The sequence below is a fragment of the Panicum hallii genome, chromosome 7, assembly GCF_002211085.1.
Source record: "Panicum hallii strain FIL2 chromosome 7, PHallii_v3.1, whole genome shotgun sequence".
NCBI lineage: Eukaryota > Viridiplantae > Streptophyta > Magnoliopsida > Poales > Poaceae > Panicum > Panicum hallii.
The window spans coordinates 30,508,752-30,527,740 of NC_038048.1; the positions used below are offsets into that span (position 1 = coordinate 30,508,752).

At 47.1% G+C, this 18,989-nt stretch overlaps 1 protein-coding gene across 1 annotated transcript; it reads left to right on the forward strand.

Moving 5' to 3' along the window:
* The first annotated feature begins 604 nt into the window (after window positions 1-604).
* Window positions 605-8,165, forward strand: LOC112900169 (sister chromatid cohesion protein SCC4). Its single transcript, XM_025968943.1, has 10 exons — window positions 605-1,540; window positions 1,634-2,102; window positions 2,952-2,990; window positions 5,666-5,787; window positions 6,092-6,238; window positions 6,365-6,454; window positions 6,557-6,681; window positions 6,925-7,130; window positions 7,381-7,505; window positions 7,711-8,165. Exons 1-10 carry the CDS (start codon window positions 845-847, stop codon window positions 7,897-7,899), a joined length of 2,208 nt encoding a protein of 735 aa, XP_025824728.1. The 5' UTR covers window positions 605-844; the 3' UTR covers window positions 7,900-8,165.
* Window positions 8,166-18,989: the final 10,824 nt, after the last annotated feature.

The following is an 18,989-nucleotide window of genomic DNA, read 5'->3' on the forward strand; positions in this document are numbered from 1 at the left end:
GCAGCCGCAATGCCCGAGTGCATCGCTTGAGCTCCGATAACAACACATTTAGCGTGGAAGATAAAGGTGGGCCATGATTGGATCAAGGACATAAAAAAGGATGGATGACGAAAAATGGCCGGGAGAGGAGGGCGGACATGTTTGGTGAACCGGCAACAACATGCCGTTTTACTGCTGCAATGTCGACGAAAAGAGAAATACGATGTGAGACTTAGTGACGTAGGTGAGTTCAAGTTAGGTGCATAGTAGCCGAAATGAGGGAAGAGATTGAGTGGATTGGGCCGAAAGTAGAAAATTAAGAAAAAGAAAAACAAGTTGGTAATCTATACTACAAAAGGATTTTAGCCCATGTTAAATTTTAGATTTAAAGATATTTTTGGAGAATTTTCTTGGTTAGGTTTTTATTCAAATTTAAAGATATTTCAAATTTGAACATGTGTCAAATAGGTTTGGGGTTTGAAGCAAGCAAACGCATCGCATGTGCTGAATTTCATGCATGGATAGGGGGAAAAAAGCTTGCCAAAACGTTTTAATCTCACACCTCAGGTTTTTGTTTTTACACTTACGCCAGGATCCTAGATCGACTTTGGGTTTGGGCCGAGTCCCCAACTTTCCCCATTCGAGTTCGGAGGAGCGGCGACCGAACAACAAGCAAACCGGAGCACGCACGACCCCCGTTGAAGCCGGCGCCGCCCGCACCCGCTTCTCCCCCCACTTCCTTCCTCGTCCTTCCACTGCAAGCTCCCGCCTCCCACCCCCAAAACTCCCCATCCTCACCCCCATGCCGGCCGCCGGGCTCTAGTCGCCGCCCGCCCCCTCCCTCTCCCCCGGACTCACCGCCGCCATGTCGGTAGCCGCCGTGTCCGCGTCGTCGGCGTCCGCGGAGGGCCTCCTCGCGCTCGCCGACGAGGCCGAGCGCCGCCGCGACTTCTCCGCCGCGGCCTCCTGCCTCGAGTCCGCGCTCCGCCCGCCCCACGCCGCCGCGCTCCTCCCGCTCGCCGAGGCCCGCGCGCGGCTCCGCCTCGCCGCGCTCCTCCTCGCGCCCCGGGGCTCCTCCCGCGCCCCGCGCCCCGGCGCCCCCGCCGCCGCCAAGGCGCACCTCGAGCGCGCGCTCCTCATCCTCTCCCCGCTCCCCTCCGCGCCGCCGCGGCTCAAGCTGCTCGCCCACTCCCACCTCGCCGGCGCCTACGCCGTCCTCGGGGCCCTCCCCTCGCAGAAGCACGTGCTTCACCGCGCCCTGGGCCTCCTCGCGTCCGCATCCGCCTCCGGCCTCCTCCAGCGCGGGCCAGCGCTGCTGTGGACCTGCAATTTCCAGGCGCAGCTCGCGTCCGCGCTCACCGTCGACGGGGACGCCGCGTCGGCCCTCTCGGCCCTCTCCGCGGGGGGAACCGCCGCCGCCGAGCTCGGGAGCCCCCAGCTCGAGCTCTTCTTTGCCGCCTCCGCGCTCCACGTGCACCTCCTCTGCTGGGAGGACAGCGCCGCGGTGGAGAACTCCGTCACTCACGCCACACAGCTCTGGGACGCCCTCCCGGCCCAGCAGGTACTGCAGATTTGGGTTCCTGTTAATGCCGTAAACAGCAATGACAAGATGTGATCTAATGCCTGTTTGTACTTGTTGCTGATTTGGATGCAGAAGGAGCACTGGGTTGGGCTCTTCTTCTACATTGAGCTGCTGCGGACCTTCTACCTGCTGAGGGTCTGTGAGTACAAGGCTGCCTCACAGCGTGTAGAGCGGCTGGACACAGCTGCAAAGAGCGAGTTGCAGAGATGCCGGCACATGAAGGAGCTTGCTAATGAGCTCAGAGCAGTGGAGAGGACGCTAGGGCAGCCTGGTTTGAAGGAGCGGGAGAGGTCCGCACTGTCACACAAGCAGAGGCAGCTCAAGGCTCAGCTGCGGGTGTCGTGCGGCTATGACTCATTGGCTGATGTGCTGGATTATGGGGATAAGTTGCTTTTGGCGCCACCGCCAATGCATGGGGAGTGGCTCCCGCGGACCGCTGTCTTTGTGCTCGTAGATCTCATGGTCGTCATGGTGGGTCGTCCTAAAGGGGTATTTAAGGAGTGTGGGAAGAGAATAGATTCAGGACTTCGACTCATTCATGGTATGCGCTGCTGAGTTCAGTCCCCATTAACAAACTTTTAGCTGCTTCTCATGGTATACAATTCTTGATGTGGCAAAATTGACACTGACGATTACTAGATTGTTGACATATTTATTGAAGCGTGTGCACCTTGAGAGGTCCTCTTTTTAGGGTTGTGCCAACTAATCTATCCTTCCATTTAGAAGAGGGTTAGATTGGTATTTTCTTGTAGGATCTATTTCACCAGGCACATGCATATCTTAATTAATGATCGATTTATTAGATACCAATATAGTTATAACACTTACTTTTTGTGAGGGTGCTTGGCAGGTTACAGATTTCCCTATCACCTATTCCTGCTTTGCCCTTGCAAACCAGTTAAACTTTCCCCAGTTCTGCATATTTTGTTTGCATGTAGTAATGTTTGCATGTAGTAATTTTTTGGTCACTGGGGTGAATCTTTTTTTAAAAAAAATAAAGAATAAAAGAATCCATTGATCATTCCAGAATTACTGCAGAGTTATTGTAATGTGACCGTTTTACAGTTCTATCGTCAGTATCGCTACTTGCACAAGTTATGTCCCACTGAGTTCTCCTTTCAGCCCTTTGTTGTCTATTTGAGTGTGGTTACGTTCCCTATGCAAATATAATATAAAGGCCACAAAAAATCAGGACCAAATGTCTTACCTAAATAGTCATCGGAACGAAATTAATGAGTATGTACTGAGTCTTGCGGTATTGATTTTTTGATGGATCTTCTAAAAGTTAGAATTTAGATAGAATTTTTCTGGTGCATGTAAAGCTGAAAATCCGAATCTTGCCTTCTTCTATTTTGTACTTTATTTATGTGTTTAAATATTGTTTCCACAGATGAACTTGTGAAGCTTGGCATTGTGGATGGTGTGACAGGTACTTACTTTCGACTAACACCTTTACCCTTTTTAGCGTTACAACCATATTTCCCTGCTTTAGAGATCACTACCTACGATTTTCACCCTGTCAATACTAGAGCAATATTGTATTGTTACCCTTTAGTGTCCTGCATGTAGAATAATAGATTGCGTATAATAGATTGTGTTGCATTGAGGTTTAGGCCGGTATATATATACATGATTTGTAGGGCAAGGGACCTCTACTACAGATATGGTAGGATCCGGATACAATCCTAATCTACCTATTATAGAGATATCCTTAATATACTCTAATATTCCCCCGTAGTCACAGCGGGAGTACTGTAGACGGTGAGACTGGAGAAGAAGCCGAAGGTAGAAACCAACGGACTGACATCCCCCCGCAGACATAACGTTGGTGCGATACGAATGCTGTGATTGGAGAAAACTGGCGAATCCTCATCCAGATGATAGTCCTTTGTGCCTATGTCAAGGTAGCCGAGACGAGGGTGAATAACCATGGTCGTGGATGTCGTGCGTAGGGTAGCCGTGGTCGTCGAAGCAGTCACGGATGCTGAAGTCGAGGTAGCCGCTCATGAAGCCGTGGACGCACCATGGTGGGCGCCAGAGGTGGTGGCGCATAAGAGAAAGCGCCGTAGACGAAGACGGTGACGCGTCAAGGCAGTCATCAGGGAGGAATATCGACGCTGAGGATGAGGTCAAGGCCGTCATGGCGACGCGTGCGGGGGTTTGCCAGACCTGAGAACCCTTCTTCTACGCTGGAAGAAGACGGCATAGAACTCGAACAGCTTGACGAAGACCATGCGCGCAGGGTGCAACGGCGCGTAGTTGACGACGAGATCGTGGATGTGGTCGGTGGCGGTGAGATGCAACAACGAAGGAGACCACGGGTGGCGCCGCTGCTGCCCGACGAGGCGGCGCAGCGGCAGCCCTCCATACACGGGGAAGAGGCGCGCAGTACGAGGACGAACGTCACGGGAGCCGAGTGGATCACGTACATCGGCTGATAAGACCGAGTATGCGCGAGTCGAGACGATGATGGGTGAAGTCGGCGGAGGCGTCCTGATCGGTTGAGGCGACGACGAGCCGGCGAAGATCGACGCGTGGACGAAGCGGCGAGGTGGGTGGTGCGGACGGGCATCCCCTAGGGCACCGTCCATCTCTCCATGCCACACAGTCGTAGATGAGGAAAAGCCGGTGAAGTAGACGCCAATGTCGAAGTAGAGGCGTGAGGTCGACGGGCGGTGGGCGACGCAATCCCGATCTTTGATCAGGCGAAGAAAAGATATAGCAGCAACGATTGAGCACCTCCGTGTTGATCTTTGTGTGCCCACAGCTGTGCCTCCCCAATTCTCTTTTCCTTTACTGTGAACAACGACAAAGGAGAAAAAAAAAGAGGAGGTCAGTTGTGCCTTGAAGGATCTCGCCAGGAAGAGAGTAGTCGCCTCTGCGCAGCAGCACCAGGCAAACACGAGCCCACCTTGCATGTGGCTTGGACACGGAGGCCTGTAGCGGCCTACGACGAGGAGCCACGCGGTGCGGTGCTGCCTAGGAGGACAATGTGCTCGATGCTGATGGTCTAGTGAGACGAGGTGGCATGGGCGTTCATCGATGGGGCGCCGGCGTACACGAAGCACAACGGAGACCGTAATTTGCACTGCGACACAACAGTAATGCGGCTATGGCAGCCGAATCAAATGATCGGCGGCAAAACATGGCACGCTGCCCCCGGTGGACATCATTGAGATCGATCTCCCCGGGGGCGGCGTGAGGGCAGCCGAAGCAGGAGACCTAGGGTTAGAACCTAGACTTGTGATACCATGTAGAATAATAGATTGCGTATAATAGATTGTATTGCATTGAGGTTTAGGCTGGTATATATAGGGGTACATGATTTGTAGGGCAAGGGGCCTCTACTACAGATATGGTAGGATCCGGATATAATCCTAATCTACCTATTATAGAGATATCCTTAATATACTCTAATACTGCAGTTATACGCTTGCTAACCGCTGAACCAAAGTTAGGTCATAAACTTAGTAATTATTTACCCAGTTCCAGCCATTGTAAATGTATGCAGAGTTTGTAACCACGCTGCATTTGTTCGCCAATAACGTTGAACATCCACACTCATCATTAGTTTCATTTTAATATTTTTTTCCTAAGAAAGTTCAGTGATATACACTTTTCGCAACTCACAATTGGTTACATTTTTAGGTGCTGAGTATTATTGCTAGTACTTATGTCAGCCCTTTCTCATTCATATGGTCATCCGTTCATTTTCTTCATTCTTTCTTCCTTTTACCTTCTGTAGACAGTGGAGCTATAGAGCCCCAATGGCCTAACCATATGGTTGATCTCTGTTCCAGCCAATCACCTCAAACATAAATAGAAAACGGACACTTTTAGATGAAGGACGGAATATGTCCTAATGGATGTTTTTCTTTTTGCACATTGTACTGCTAGGCACTTGTTATTGGATTATTCACTTATTCCACATATGCGAGTCTTTTTTGTACACTATAAAAGAAATAAATGTTACCAACTTGAGTCTAGCTTGTGTTCTAGTTCTCCTGTTCCTTTCATCTTGTTTGATTTGTCTTCACTTGACTCGTGTGTGGTCAGTCAGTCATCACTAATCTATTTTCATTTTACAACTGGCATACTATGCAGAGGTAAATTTGGAACACTCAACAATATGGACAGCTGGGCTGTACTTGACGCTTTTACTTCAGTTTCTGGAAAACAAAGTTGCTGTGGAACTGACAAGATCAGAATTTGTTGAAGCCCAGGAGGTAAACACACAAGTAGATCATGTTTAGCTAGCATGCTATGATTCTTTTGTATGTTTAACTATTAGACTTTTATAGTTTATCATTAAACACACTAGTACTTCGCCTTTTGAAAATGCTTGTCCATTTATTATGAGCACATCTTAGTTCTACCAATTAGTTTATGGCGGACACATGATAGGTTGGCCTAATTTATATTATATGCAGATTATGGAATTGATGTAATCAGATTTTGTCACAGTTGATCTAGTGATCTTCTGGTTCTTAGCTATAGCTTACTCATTTTATTTTAACCACCTTTCTGTAGGCTTTGGCACAGATGAAAAACTGGTTTGCTCGTTTCCCAACAATTCTTCAAGGATGTGAAAGCACCATTGAAATGTTAAGGGGACAATATGCGCATTCTGTTGGTTGCTTTGATGAGGCTGCTTTCCATTTCCTTGAAGCAATGAAGGTATTTTCGGCTATCTTCTATATATCCTCTCCAAGATTGCCAAAGCATAAACATGCGGATGAAAACTGCAAGTCTTCCTATAATATGTCAAGTCTGTTAATGCTAGTTTGCCTGTGATGATCTCAGCTGACAGAGAGCAAATCAATGCAATCAATGTGCCAAGTCTATGCAGCAGTGTCATACATATGTAAGGGTGACGCCGAATCATCTTCACAAGTATGTTAGAATTTGATAAGAGTATTACACTTTTCTTCCTTTCTTCTGTTGTTTCAAGCTAGCTGACTATACTGAATATTGCTTTGCTGTTTTATTCCTTAGGCACTAGAATTAGTTGGTCCTGCTTTTAGAACAATGGACTCTTTTGTTGGCGTGAGAGAGAAGACTTGTATAATTTTTGTTTATGGACTTCTGCTTATGAGACAGCATAATCCGCAAGAAGCACGGTAAGTGTAATGACTCAGTAACTAGTGAAAAAGAGAACACTGTAAATGGTTGTGCATGTTGTCTGATAGGATTAGGGTGCACATACATGATGTGTTAGCTGTGATCTGCATTATTGGTCCTACTTTTGTCTTATCACAGCAACTTTATGTCACCTTCTGAGCACATTGTTAGCATGATTGTAAATGCATTTCTATATATATTTTATCGATATTTAATTCTTATAACGTTATTACGTAATACAGGAATCGCCTTGCAAGTGGTTTAAGAATAGCACACCAACAATTGGGTAACATCCAATTGGTTTCTCAGTACCTAACAATGCTGGGCACACTAGCGCTTCAGCTACATGATGCAGGACAGGCTAGAGAGATCCTGAAGTCATCATTGACGTTAGCTAAGACGCTATTTGATATTCCAACACAAATCTGGATCTTGTCAGTATTTACAGGTAAGCCATATATGTTATGTGGATTTCTTCTCAAAGCAATTTAAACAAGTGCTGAAGTTAGGCATTTGTAACTTTTATAATACATGATCTTTGATTCCTTTCATAGGCTTGGTAATTAATACTGTCCTATGCATATTCTGAAAATTGAGGTTGATGTAAACTGCTGTCTGATTGAACAACCTTGTTATTAGGTTGCGTCATATGCATGCTTTTAAAGTAGAGGTTGATGAAAACTGATGTCTGATTTCAGAGTTATATCGTGAGTTGGAAGAGAGAGGGAATGAAATGGAGAACTATGAGTATGAAAGGAAGAAAGAAGATGATCTGCAGAGAAGGCTTTCTGAAGCTTATTCTCATGCTTTTCACCAGGAGCTGGTATGTTAGTCAAGTCGAGATTTGAAGTTAAGCTAATTGTGTACTTGCGTCCACTCACAAAACGTCAAAGTTTTTGGGCCCTCTAAAAACGTAACCATAACCAGGAAAATGCCAGCTGTAGTTTTTATGGCACGCATTTATACTCAGTGCGCATCAAATTTGCACTTCACCTATGCATCACTGCATAACTGGAGCTCCCTTTCAGATCGAGAAATCAAGAATCCAGATTCAGCCACTACATGACTTGTCAAGGATGCAGTCGGAGATGGCTGGCCCAACAGCGAACAGTGACCTTGACATTCCGGAATCTGTAGGGCTTTCCGCTCCTCAGCCTTCCCTCAGAAGGCTTGTGGACCAAGGCTCAGGGAGGCGCAGTACAAGGCGGCGACAGTAGCAAAGTAGCTTGACCTGGTGCCCCGGGGCTGTTGCCCTTCAGAACGGGGTGCCGAAATAGTATAGTACTAGTCCTTGTCACATAGGTGTGGCTGATGACATGTAAATTGATGTGGTTTTAGGTTATGATTTGTTGATTTATTGTGTTAATTATTTGTATCTTCTATAAACATTATATCTTTAGACTGTAAGCAGAAAGAAATGGAGAGCTGTTCAGTTGTAGTGTATAAAGTTTAACATCCAAGTTTTAAGTGAAATAGTTTCGGAGAAGCCAACACCAGCATCTGGTTCTTGATGATGCCCATGCAGATCTCGAACTCCCTGAAGGTGGGATGTTCTGGGAGCTGCACGGTAAGGATGTCCGCTATTTGGCGGGATGATGATGCTTCATGCAGTGCAGTTCTGGCGTCTAGATGACAGGCACAGTATGAGTGTTGCTGTGCCAAGTCATGAACAACATGCGGAGCTCGGATGATTTGGCTTTATCATAAGCATCATAGCCAGCTATCAGCCAAGCAGGATGAACACCAACTTGTCGGAAATTGTCCATCAGAATCACACATTCACACTCGTTCGGCAATCTTGAACTGTTTGTTGCAGGAGCAGGTGTGCCGCTATCTTGATATACGATGCATTCGGCTGCACAAGTTCATGACTAAAAGAATTCCAAGCATAGATGGAGATAACCCGGGTCCCAGGTTTTATCATGAACTCAAAGGATTTAGTGATTAGACAGACAGTTTCATATTTCAGTTTACTAGTCATTACAGAGTGGTGAGTTGTCAAAACCGATACAGTGGATCAGTTTATCGGTGTCTTGTCCATGTAAACCTTAAGGTTGAATGATGGTGTCAATGTAAGGATAGTAAACCGAATATGGTGAATCAGTTTATCGGTTTCATATTCCAAACCTTTGAGGAGTTTCGGCTTTGCGGCGTTTTTGCATGTTGTATAGTTGTCTCGGCGATATCCATGACTACTTTTTCCATAATCAGTAGGTGCTGGAGAACATCCCTGTGCTTTAAACTCGTTTTGTTTCGAAATTGAAGTAACACGAGTATGCCTTATGCCTACCTTTATCAAAAGATGCCTAGGGGCAACCCGGGCGCTGCCGCCTCCCTCTCCCCAACGCTCCCTCACTCCTCCCCTCCGACTCGCCGCCGCCGGAGCTCGCCGGTGGAAGTCCACTCGGCCGCGATGAGGGCGGCCGCGGGCGCCCCTTCCCTTTGAGGATCTTCCCTTTCTCCTTTCCCTCCTTTTTTCCCGCCGGGCTTGTTGCACTAGCCGCCAGTCGCTGGCTGCCGGCGTCCTTTTCGCCGGCTGTGCGCAGATCCGGCACTGGTGGGTGCGGATCCGGGGCTGTCTGGCCCGTGGGGGCAAGCCCCTTGCGGTTCCGCTTGGGGCATGCCGGCTGAAGCATGAAGCAGCCCGACCTCCATTGTCAGCCGTTTGAGATGGTCGGGTGCTTGTTCCGCTGCTGGATTTCGACGCGCGGCCATTGCCCTGCGCCATTCCCAGCGGCGAGCTGTTGGTGCTTTTCGTCGCCGCTTCCTTCGGGTTCCGGGTACTGCGCGCGATGCCCCCATTGCGGAGCCTGCGGGCGCCGGGGGATGGCGGCCGCAGCGGCTCGTGTCTTGCGTCGCTGCCAGCCTACGCCACTTCGGTCGGTCCGGCGGCCGCCGCCGTCGTTTCAGGCCTCCCGGGGCCCTGATCTGCCATTTGGGGAGGGTGCGCGTCCGTGGCCCCGTGCCATTCCCGGCGGCGTGCCGTTGCTGCCCTTCATCGCCACTTCCTGCGGCCTTTGGGTGCTCCGCGCGACGCCCGCGCTGCAGGGCCTGCGCGAGCGCCGGGGATGGCGGCCGCAGCGGCATGTGGCTTGCGTCGTCACTGGCCTACCATTCCTGTCGGTGGCATTCTTGGCTGCTCCGTGCTCTGCAGTGTTTTGGCCGGAGTGGTTCGTGATGGTACTGGGCCTTGCCTTGTCTCGCCGGAGCTCTTGCAGTGGACGACATGGTGGCAGCTTGGTGTGTCCCCGGTGCCAGCGGGTAACACTTCTTCGTTTCTGCTCTTCCCGATTTGTATATGGCATGTTGGGCCTTATAGCTCGTGTTGAAGATCTTCGTAGAAGAATCGACGCACTACGCTGCTCCAGTCCTGCAGCCATCGTAGGAAAAATCCATCGGCTCAAGTCTAGAAAAGCGGATTTAATGAGGGAGCTCAGATTAATCGGAGATGCCATTATTGTATTAATCGGAGATGCCATTAGTGCAGAGGAAACAAAATTTGCGGAGCTCCCGAACGCTATTGATGGATTTGAACAAGAGAAATCGCAATATGCTCAGCAAGCCAATCGGCTTCACAAGAATATCCAACCGATTTCTGGATCTGCTAACGCCGATCTCAAGAAGATAAAGCAAGCCGATGAGATTCGTTTGCGTGCGATAGATACAATCCGTAGCCTTAGTTTTAAAAACTCCATTGTGTTATGCCCATCGAGGCAGAATCATATAGTTGCAAATATTATGACACTATCTCCGTTTGGCTGACTCTTTGAATGGCTACCTACTCTTTCTGTTTATAGTGCTTTTGACCGAACGTTGGTATTTGGAACGGTCATATTTGACTGAATGTTACTCATCCCTTCAACCTCTTCTATAAATACATGCATCCATTCTTCTCCGGACGGCAAACATGGAACACAACAACCCCTGCATTTCTTCTTTGGCAAACAAATTCCGAAGAACACCAAATCAAGCCATGGCGTCATCCTCCTCCTCAGTCAATCAGGTGAGGGTTACCAGCCTATCTTTACTTCGCCGATTTCATCATTATTTTATATTTTTCCTTTTCTTCTGTAGCCTCCAACCTCAACAACTAATAATCTTGAAGCAATACTTCAAATTCTCCAATCCAATGAGAGGCTTTCTCAGGCTGACAAAAATCTGATTCAAGCTAACATTGAACAAATTAGAGACTACAGGGCTGTTTGGATGCCTGCCTTAGGCGCCACACCGCGCCTAAGGTGCGGCAGCCGATTTGGCCGCCGCACCTGTGGCGCGAAATGTGTGGCGTGGCGTGGCGTGTTAGGCAGGCATCCAAACAGCCCCTACATGCCACCAGATTTGACTTCAGTCCTATCTTCAATTAATTCTACCGGCCCAAGGCGTCAAAACAATCGGCAAATTCAAGGTCTTGGCCTATTATCCTCTACCCTTCAAGATAAGCTAAGAACCTTAGAGAGCAGGAACGAAATTAACATCATCAAAACGCAATTAGGCAAAGCAATCTCTGAAGAAGAACGTCAAATCCATCTACAAGCGGTAAAATCAATCCAAGATTTTCTAGACTTGATGTAATAATAGGGATTCCGAAATCCTGATTGTGGCCCTATGCGATTTGTGTCAATTATGTATGAGCCGGTGACTTCTCCAAACTATACTTGTTTATTAGCTATTTTATTCTTCTATCAATCCAAGATCAGATGTAATCTTTTCTTTGTAATCCCATAGATCCAAAGTTCATTGATGTAATTTTTGCCCTAAGGGCGACACGTATCGTGTCGGCCATGTATTCAATCGATGAGAACCGAATCCAATCGGCTAATAAATCTTCAATGATTTTTACCTTATTATTTAGTTTTTATACCAAAAGCGATATCAGCAAATCGGCTATAGCTCATCTGATACTTCCATACAAATCGGCTAAGCGTCTACCCATAAACTGGGGTAGTACCTCTTTAAATACTTCCCATTTAAAGCCCTGGAAAACTCTTCTCCTTCAAGCGTCTCCAAAATATACGCATTGCTCGGAGCACACTGGTTTATGCGATACGGTCCTTCCCACGTTGGTGACCATTTGCTGAATTTAGGATCTTTAGATCCAATCGGCAGTATAAGTTCCCAGACCAAATCTCCTTGAGAGAACTCTTTAACTTTAACTTTCTTATCGTACCACCTGGCTATCCTTTTCTTATTTTCCTCAATACTGATCAAGGCTCTCAGCCGATATCCCGCCAAATCTTCTAATTTATTTCTCATCAAAGCCGAGTAATCATCGGCCATGAGTTGATCTTGAAACATCATAAGCCTCGACCCTATTTTTAATTCCCAAGGCAATACGGCTTGATGCCCATAAACCAACAGATAAGGAGACAACTTTGTAGACCCATGACAAGCCATACGATAGGCCCACAATGCTTCATTCAGAGTAGTATGCCAACATCTTGGTGTTTCCTCAACTTTCCTTTTTATTAACTTGATAACCCCTTTGTTGGCTGCTTTGGCTTGACCATTGGCTTGAGTATAGTAAGGAGAAGAGTTCAATATTTTAGTCCCAATACTAGTAGCAAAATCATCAAACTCTCCCAAGGTGAACATAGTCCCCTGATCAGTCATGATAGCAATATGTTCCTTGATGAAATCAATCATATTGGCCGATGTTACTTTCTTCAAAGGAATCACCTCAACACATTTTGAAAAATAATCAGTTGCCACTAATATAAACTTATGCCCTTTACTTGATGGAGGATAAATTTGACCGATCAAGTCAATTGCCCATCCTCTAAACGGCCATGGCTTAATGATTGGGTTCATTGCTGATGCTGGGGCTTTCTGCACATTGCCGAACCTCTGACATTCCTGACAACCTTTATAATATCTAAAGCAATCCTCCAATATAGTTGGCCAGAAATACCCATTTTGTCTAATCATCCATTTTATTTTAAAAGCCGATTGATGAGCCCCGCACGTTCCTTCATGAATCTCACTCATCAAGTTCTTGGCTTCTTCTTTGCCAAGGCATTTGAGCAAGACCCCATCAATTGTTCGGTAACACAACTCATCTTCTAGTAGAACATACTTAGTCACCTGGTACTGTAGCCGTCTGTCAACTTTCTTAGATGGGTCCCTCAAATTATCGGCTATCTCCTTTCTCCAATCATCGGCCGCCAATTCTACCACCATTGCTTCATAAATTGGTTGATATCCAGAAGCATCCTGAGCAAGTTTATTGGCTTCTTCATTATATGCTCTGGGAATATGCTCGATCATCATAGTCTTGAATTCTTTTAACAACTGGAGACATTCTTCCTGATAAACCCTCAAAATATCATTTTTGCATTCATACTCTCCGAGCAACTGATTGATAACCAGCATAGAATCCACAAATATCTCAACAGCATCGGTCTTGATTTCTCTTAATAATTTAATCTCCTTCAATACAGCTTGATATTCAGCTTGATTATTCGTAGCAGTCCTCTCAATCGGCAGTGAGAATTCAAAACTCACGCCTCGAGACGAAATCAGTACTGTACCGATTCCCAATCCTACTCGAAGAATAAAGTCCACGGCGCAAGTTCCACCACTTTAATTTCTGAACCGCAATGCTGAGTCACAAAATCGGCCATGACTTGCCCCTTGACAGCTTTAGCCGATTCATACCTTAAGTCAAACTCGGATAATGCCAGAATCCATTTCCCGATTCTCCCATTCAAAATTGGCAATGATAGCATATACTTAACAACATCATCTCTGCAGACAACAGTACATTCTGCCGATAACAAATAAAGCCTATGTTTGGTGCAAGAGAAATATAAGCATAAACATAACCTCTCAACAGAAGAATATTTGTTTTTAGCATCCAAAAGTCTCCTCTGATATAATAAATCACCCGTTCCTTGCCCTCAAACTCAAGAGCCGATTTGATAGATTTGATATGAATCTCCGGATGAAATTAATCTTGCCGATCAATGAGTGAAGCTCAGTTTTATTCGTTGGAACAGTAACTTTACTGATTGCACCAATCGTCTTTTGACTGACCTCGATGCCTCTTTGGTGGACCATGAAACCCAAAAACTGTCCAGCCGATACACCGAAAGCACACTTATTTGGATTCATTTTCAGTCCATGTTTTCTTGTGCACTCCAAAATTTTACGTAGATCGGCCAAATGCTCCTTATAACCTTCTGACTTAACTACGACGTCATCAATATAAATCTCGATTATCTTACCGATAAACTCATGGAATATGTAATTCATGGCCCACTGATATGTAGCTCCTGCATTCTTCAATCCGAAAGTCATGACGATACATTGAAATAATCCAACATGCCCAGGACATCTGAACGCAGTCTTAGCAATGTCTTCTTCAGCCATAAATATTTGACTATACCCAGCAATACCATCCATGAAGCTAATAAATTTGTGCCTTGTAGCAGCATCTATCAACACATCGGCAATTGGCATCGGATAACCACCCATCGGCGTTGCCCTGTTAAGATTCCTGAAATCAATACAGACACGGAGTTTTCCATTTTTCTTGTACACAGGAACCACATTAGAGATCCATTCAGCATAACAACACTGCCTAATGAACTTTGCTTCAATCAAACGAGTAATCTCGGCCTTGATATCAGGTAATATTTTAGGATTACAGTGTCTAGCAGGCTGGTGATGTGGCTGATGTTCTGGTTTTATAGGCAAATGATGTTCAACAACAGAACGGTCTAAACCAGGCATTTCATAATACTCCCAAGCAAAACAATCTTTACATTCTTTCAACAACTGAATTAAATCTTGCTTGTACTCAGGATCTAACTTAGCACTAATATACATCGGCCTTGGCTTGCTACCGTCACCTAGATCCATCTATTCTAACTCATCGGACGACATAAACCTATGCCCTAATTTTCCTTCTTCGATATAATCATCCATTAAGACGATTTTTTGGAGCTGATTGCTTGGATCGGCTATAGGCCAAAATCAGATACCTTGAGGAAATTGGTATCCCATACCTTGCCCGATATGCAGCTTACTGTTTCACAACTCCACTGTTGGGCATCGGCTGCAGCAATGCTGAAGGAGGAGTCAGCGTTTACCATCTCCACAGAATCTCCGACCCATTGAATAACACATTGGTGCATGGTTGAAGGGATGCAATAATTCGCATGTATCCAATCGCGTCCCAAGAGCAAGTTGTAGGACCCTTTTCCATTAACAACAAAGAAAGTAGTAGGTAGAGTCTTACTTCTGATAGTCAGATCAACATAGAGTGCCCCTCGAGCTGGTGAGACATTACCCTCAAAATCTTTGAGCATCATGTCGGTTTTTATCAAGTCTTCCTCGCCTTTCCCGAGCTTGCGAAACATGGCATATGGCATTATGTTCACTGCTGCACCTCCATCTACCAGCTATTTGGTGACAGGCCTCCCATCAACTTGTCCCTTGAGGAATAATGCTTTCAAGTGCCGACGCTTTTCCTCTTCTGGTTTTTCAAAAATAGCCGGCATCGGATCCAAAGCAAGTTGAGCCATCCCTCCTTCCGTGTCTAACATTTCTCCATCGCTAGCTGGAGCCATAAACTCTATTGGCAAGATGAATACCATATTAATATCTGCAGCTGATTCGCTTGTGCCTGCGTCATCGGCTCTTGGCTTTGCACGCCATACTTGAGACTTAACTTTCTTCTTCTCTGGAGTGCGTCTTTCTTCTTGTTGTTGTTGCTCCCACTGGCATAGGCGTTGAACTCTCCTCTTCTGAGATTTGGTTAACCTATCTAGGCACCACCAAGGATGCCTTACACCACTTTGCTCTGGGGCCCGTCGTCTTTCCGGTTCGTGACACAATGGCTCTTCGTTAGGGACTCTGTTATTAGCCCTTTCCTCTAGCTGATCATGAACGCTTACCCTCATCCGATCTTTTACTGTAACTTTGCTCCCCAGCCGATCATGAACTGGAACACGCTTTTCTTCATAATCACGCTTATCCCTGATGATCGACCTCTGCTTCCTGTTGTCAAAACACGGTCTTTTGAAGCATTGGCTATCCCGAAATGGCCCATTGCACTCTGGACAATTATCAACTGACGGCAATTTGATTCCTTCCTCCCAGCAGTATATGAAGAACGGGCATCTCCAATGATCTTTTTGCCGACGTATCATCTCTTCTTCACGTCGTGCTTCTTCATGCTGTCGTTGGAACTTGTTCAGCAACATTTGAGATGTCATAGGATACCGTGTTCCTTTTGAACATCCAACCTCTTCAATCGGACACTTCCCCTTCACCTCTTCAGCCGATATCTAGACCTCTGGATCAACGGCTCCACTGGCTTTAGCCGATTGGGTAGTCAATACTTTAGCTTTGCCATTGACTTCTACCATATTGGTTGGGAAAGGGTGTTGATCATTTTTCATCGGCTTTGATGGCTTCTTTGGGATCTCAAACTTGAGCCTTCCTTGCACAATTGTTGTTTGAATCTGCTGACGGAAGATCTTGCAATCATTAGTACTATGGGAAGTAGCATTGTGCCACTTGCAATATCTGATCTTTTTCAACTCATCAGCTGATGGAATAATATGATACTGAGAGAGCTTAATTTGTCCCTCTTGTAACAATAGATCAAAGATCTTGTCGGCTTTGGTTAGGTCAAACCCAAATTTTGGAGCTTCTTCTTTCCCATAAGGCATTGTCATCAGCGTTTTGTTTCTGATCCATTCAGCCAAGCCGATTTCAGTCTCTTCCTCGGTATTTGAATACTCCACATATGCGACCCTCTTCTGGAAATTCCTCTTTTGTTCATAGGGGCGTACATCTTGGTTCGACATCCGATGCAATAATTGGGTCAGACTTTCAAATTCTTGTGATGCATATTTTTCCTTGATATGTGGCAACAGTCCCTGCAAAGCCAACTTGGCTAACTGTGCATCATTCAGGGTTAGACTATAACATTTGTTTCTGACTTCCCTGAATCTCTGTATAAAAGCTGTCACCAATTCATCACCCCTATGCCTCAGACTAGTCAAATCGGTCAACTTCATCTCATGCATACCAGCAAAGAAATACTTGTGAAATTGCTTTTCCACATCGGCCCAACAAACAATGGAATTGGCTGGCAATGTCATGAACCATGTGAATGCCGATCCGGAGAGAGACGAAGAAAACAATTGAACCCTTAGAGCATCGGTTGCAGCTGCTTCTCCACATTGAATTATGAAGCGATTAATATGCTCAATGGTGGAAGTTTCATCCTATCCCGAAAAATTAGTGAAGTCGGGCACCTTATACCGATTAGGAAATGGAAGCAAATCATATGTAGCTGGATATGGAGTCCTGTACATGTGGTCTGCTGTTTAGGTTTTAATCCAAACTGATCCTGCATCACCTCAGCTATCTTTGCAGCCCAATCAACCTGATTGTTTGCTTGTACTAGCTGCAGCTGCTCTATCAGCTGGTTTTGTCTTTCCTGACCTGTCGGCTGAGGAGCCAATTGTGGCTGCTGATAAATCGGCTGATTAGCCGACATTTGATGTTGCATCGGTCGAGCTGTTGTCATCTGCTGTTATCGGAACTGCTGTGGTGGAAGGGTAGCTGTCAGACCCGGGGCCACCGGGCTGGGCACATGACGTAGTTTAAAGAGGTCTAAGAGATTAAGCCCGTCTTATCTCTTATTCATCTTGTCTATCTCTTGTTTATTCCATTTAAATAGGAGATAGAGCTAACCAACATGGAGGGGATCTACTCGAGACATGATCTGGTATGATCCCTCGGTGGAGGTTGGTTAGCATCCTTGTAACCCTAGCCTCTCGGATATATAAGGGAGGTCAGGGATCCCCCTAAAAACAGAAGATCATTAGGTCATTCTACACCAAAAGGCAATACAAACCATACAGGACGTAGGGTGTTACGCTCCGTGCGGCCCGAACCTGTCTAAGTCTTGTGTTCCTTGCACCTTCGAGTTCCTGATCTCGGCGTCTCCTCACCTAAAACTTACCACCTTGGGTATATCCCTCGGTGGGCAGCCGGTTAAACACCGACAGCTGGCGCGCCAGGTAGGGGAGCGCGTTGAAGATCCACCGGCGAGCTCGATGGCATCTTTCAAATTCATCAGGTCAGTTCCCTCCCAGGGTACGACGTTTGTCTTTGGTTCATGGGTCTGCATCGCAGATGGTGTGGGCAATTTCCGGCGATTCCTCGTCGACATGAGGCCAAAGACCTCCGTTGCGGATCTCCGTAGCGACCTCGACAAGTTCGTCGACGAGTTCGACAACTTGCCGCTTCAAGCATCTGCAGCACAGATCGAGATGGAGTCCGTCCCAGTCTCGACTTCTTCTGGTGTTGCGATAACTTCCCCTGGTTTGGACTTGTTCCAATCTAGGGATCTGCATAACCGATCTCAACTCGGTTTGTGTGGATTGGCCACTGATCTTCAGGAGGCCAACGCCTCTGGATCCCTCTCCATGTTAGAGAAGGACCTGGACTTGCTGCTCCAGGGCGGAAGGCCTGAAGCCACCGCGTGTCGGGGGGCTTCGGGCTGTTCCGGTGCCGGTGGTCTGATGGTCACCCCTTTGCCCGAAGGACACGTGGTGCACTGGAGAGGCATGACGCTTCCCAAAATACTCGAGGTAGAGGGTCAACTTGTGGCCCACCTCGAGTCCTTGCCTTTTCAAGAAGGCAGACCATTAGCCACCGAGGCGGAGGGGTCGACCGAACTAGTCGACGACAGTTCCCATGAGCTCTCCTCTCGCCAGGTGCTAATGGCCGAGGAAGGCAAGGGCGATGAGGATCTTCCCATCGTCAACTATGAAGCGATCTCCGAAGATGAGGTCACGGCCAACGCCGGTGTCAAAAACGACGCCGATTGTGAGGCGCGGAGGGCCAGGAACAGAGCCCGCACAATCCGGCGGAGGAGGGCCAACGAGCGAAGACGATCTATGCATCGTGATCTCGATCCGGAGTTTGCCGCCGTCAGCGAGCGGGGTTTCCGGACTCCGGTGGCCAACATCGCTAGGGTGACGGCCATCCTCGAGCGCAGCCATGATCCGGAAGTGCGTCAAGCGCTCCTTTATGCACAGAGAGCTTGGATCCAGTTGGATCAGCACAACCCGGCGTCCACCATCAGGGAGGAGCGTGTGGGTGAAAGCCGGAGCCAGGCTCACAGCCGAACGACTAGCGGCCGTCCTCGACACCAGCTCAGCAACGACAACGCTCGCGGGAGCCAGACCCCGGGCGGGAGGCAGCAGCCACCGCAAGGGGGGCAACCACGACAAGCCAATCATCGACTTCCTCCGGAGGATCTGCGCCAGCACATCAATAAAGG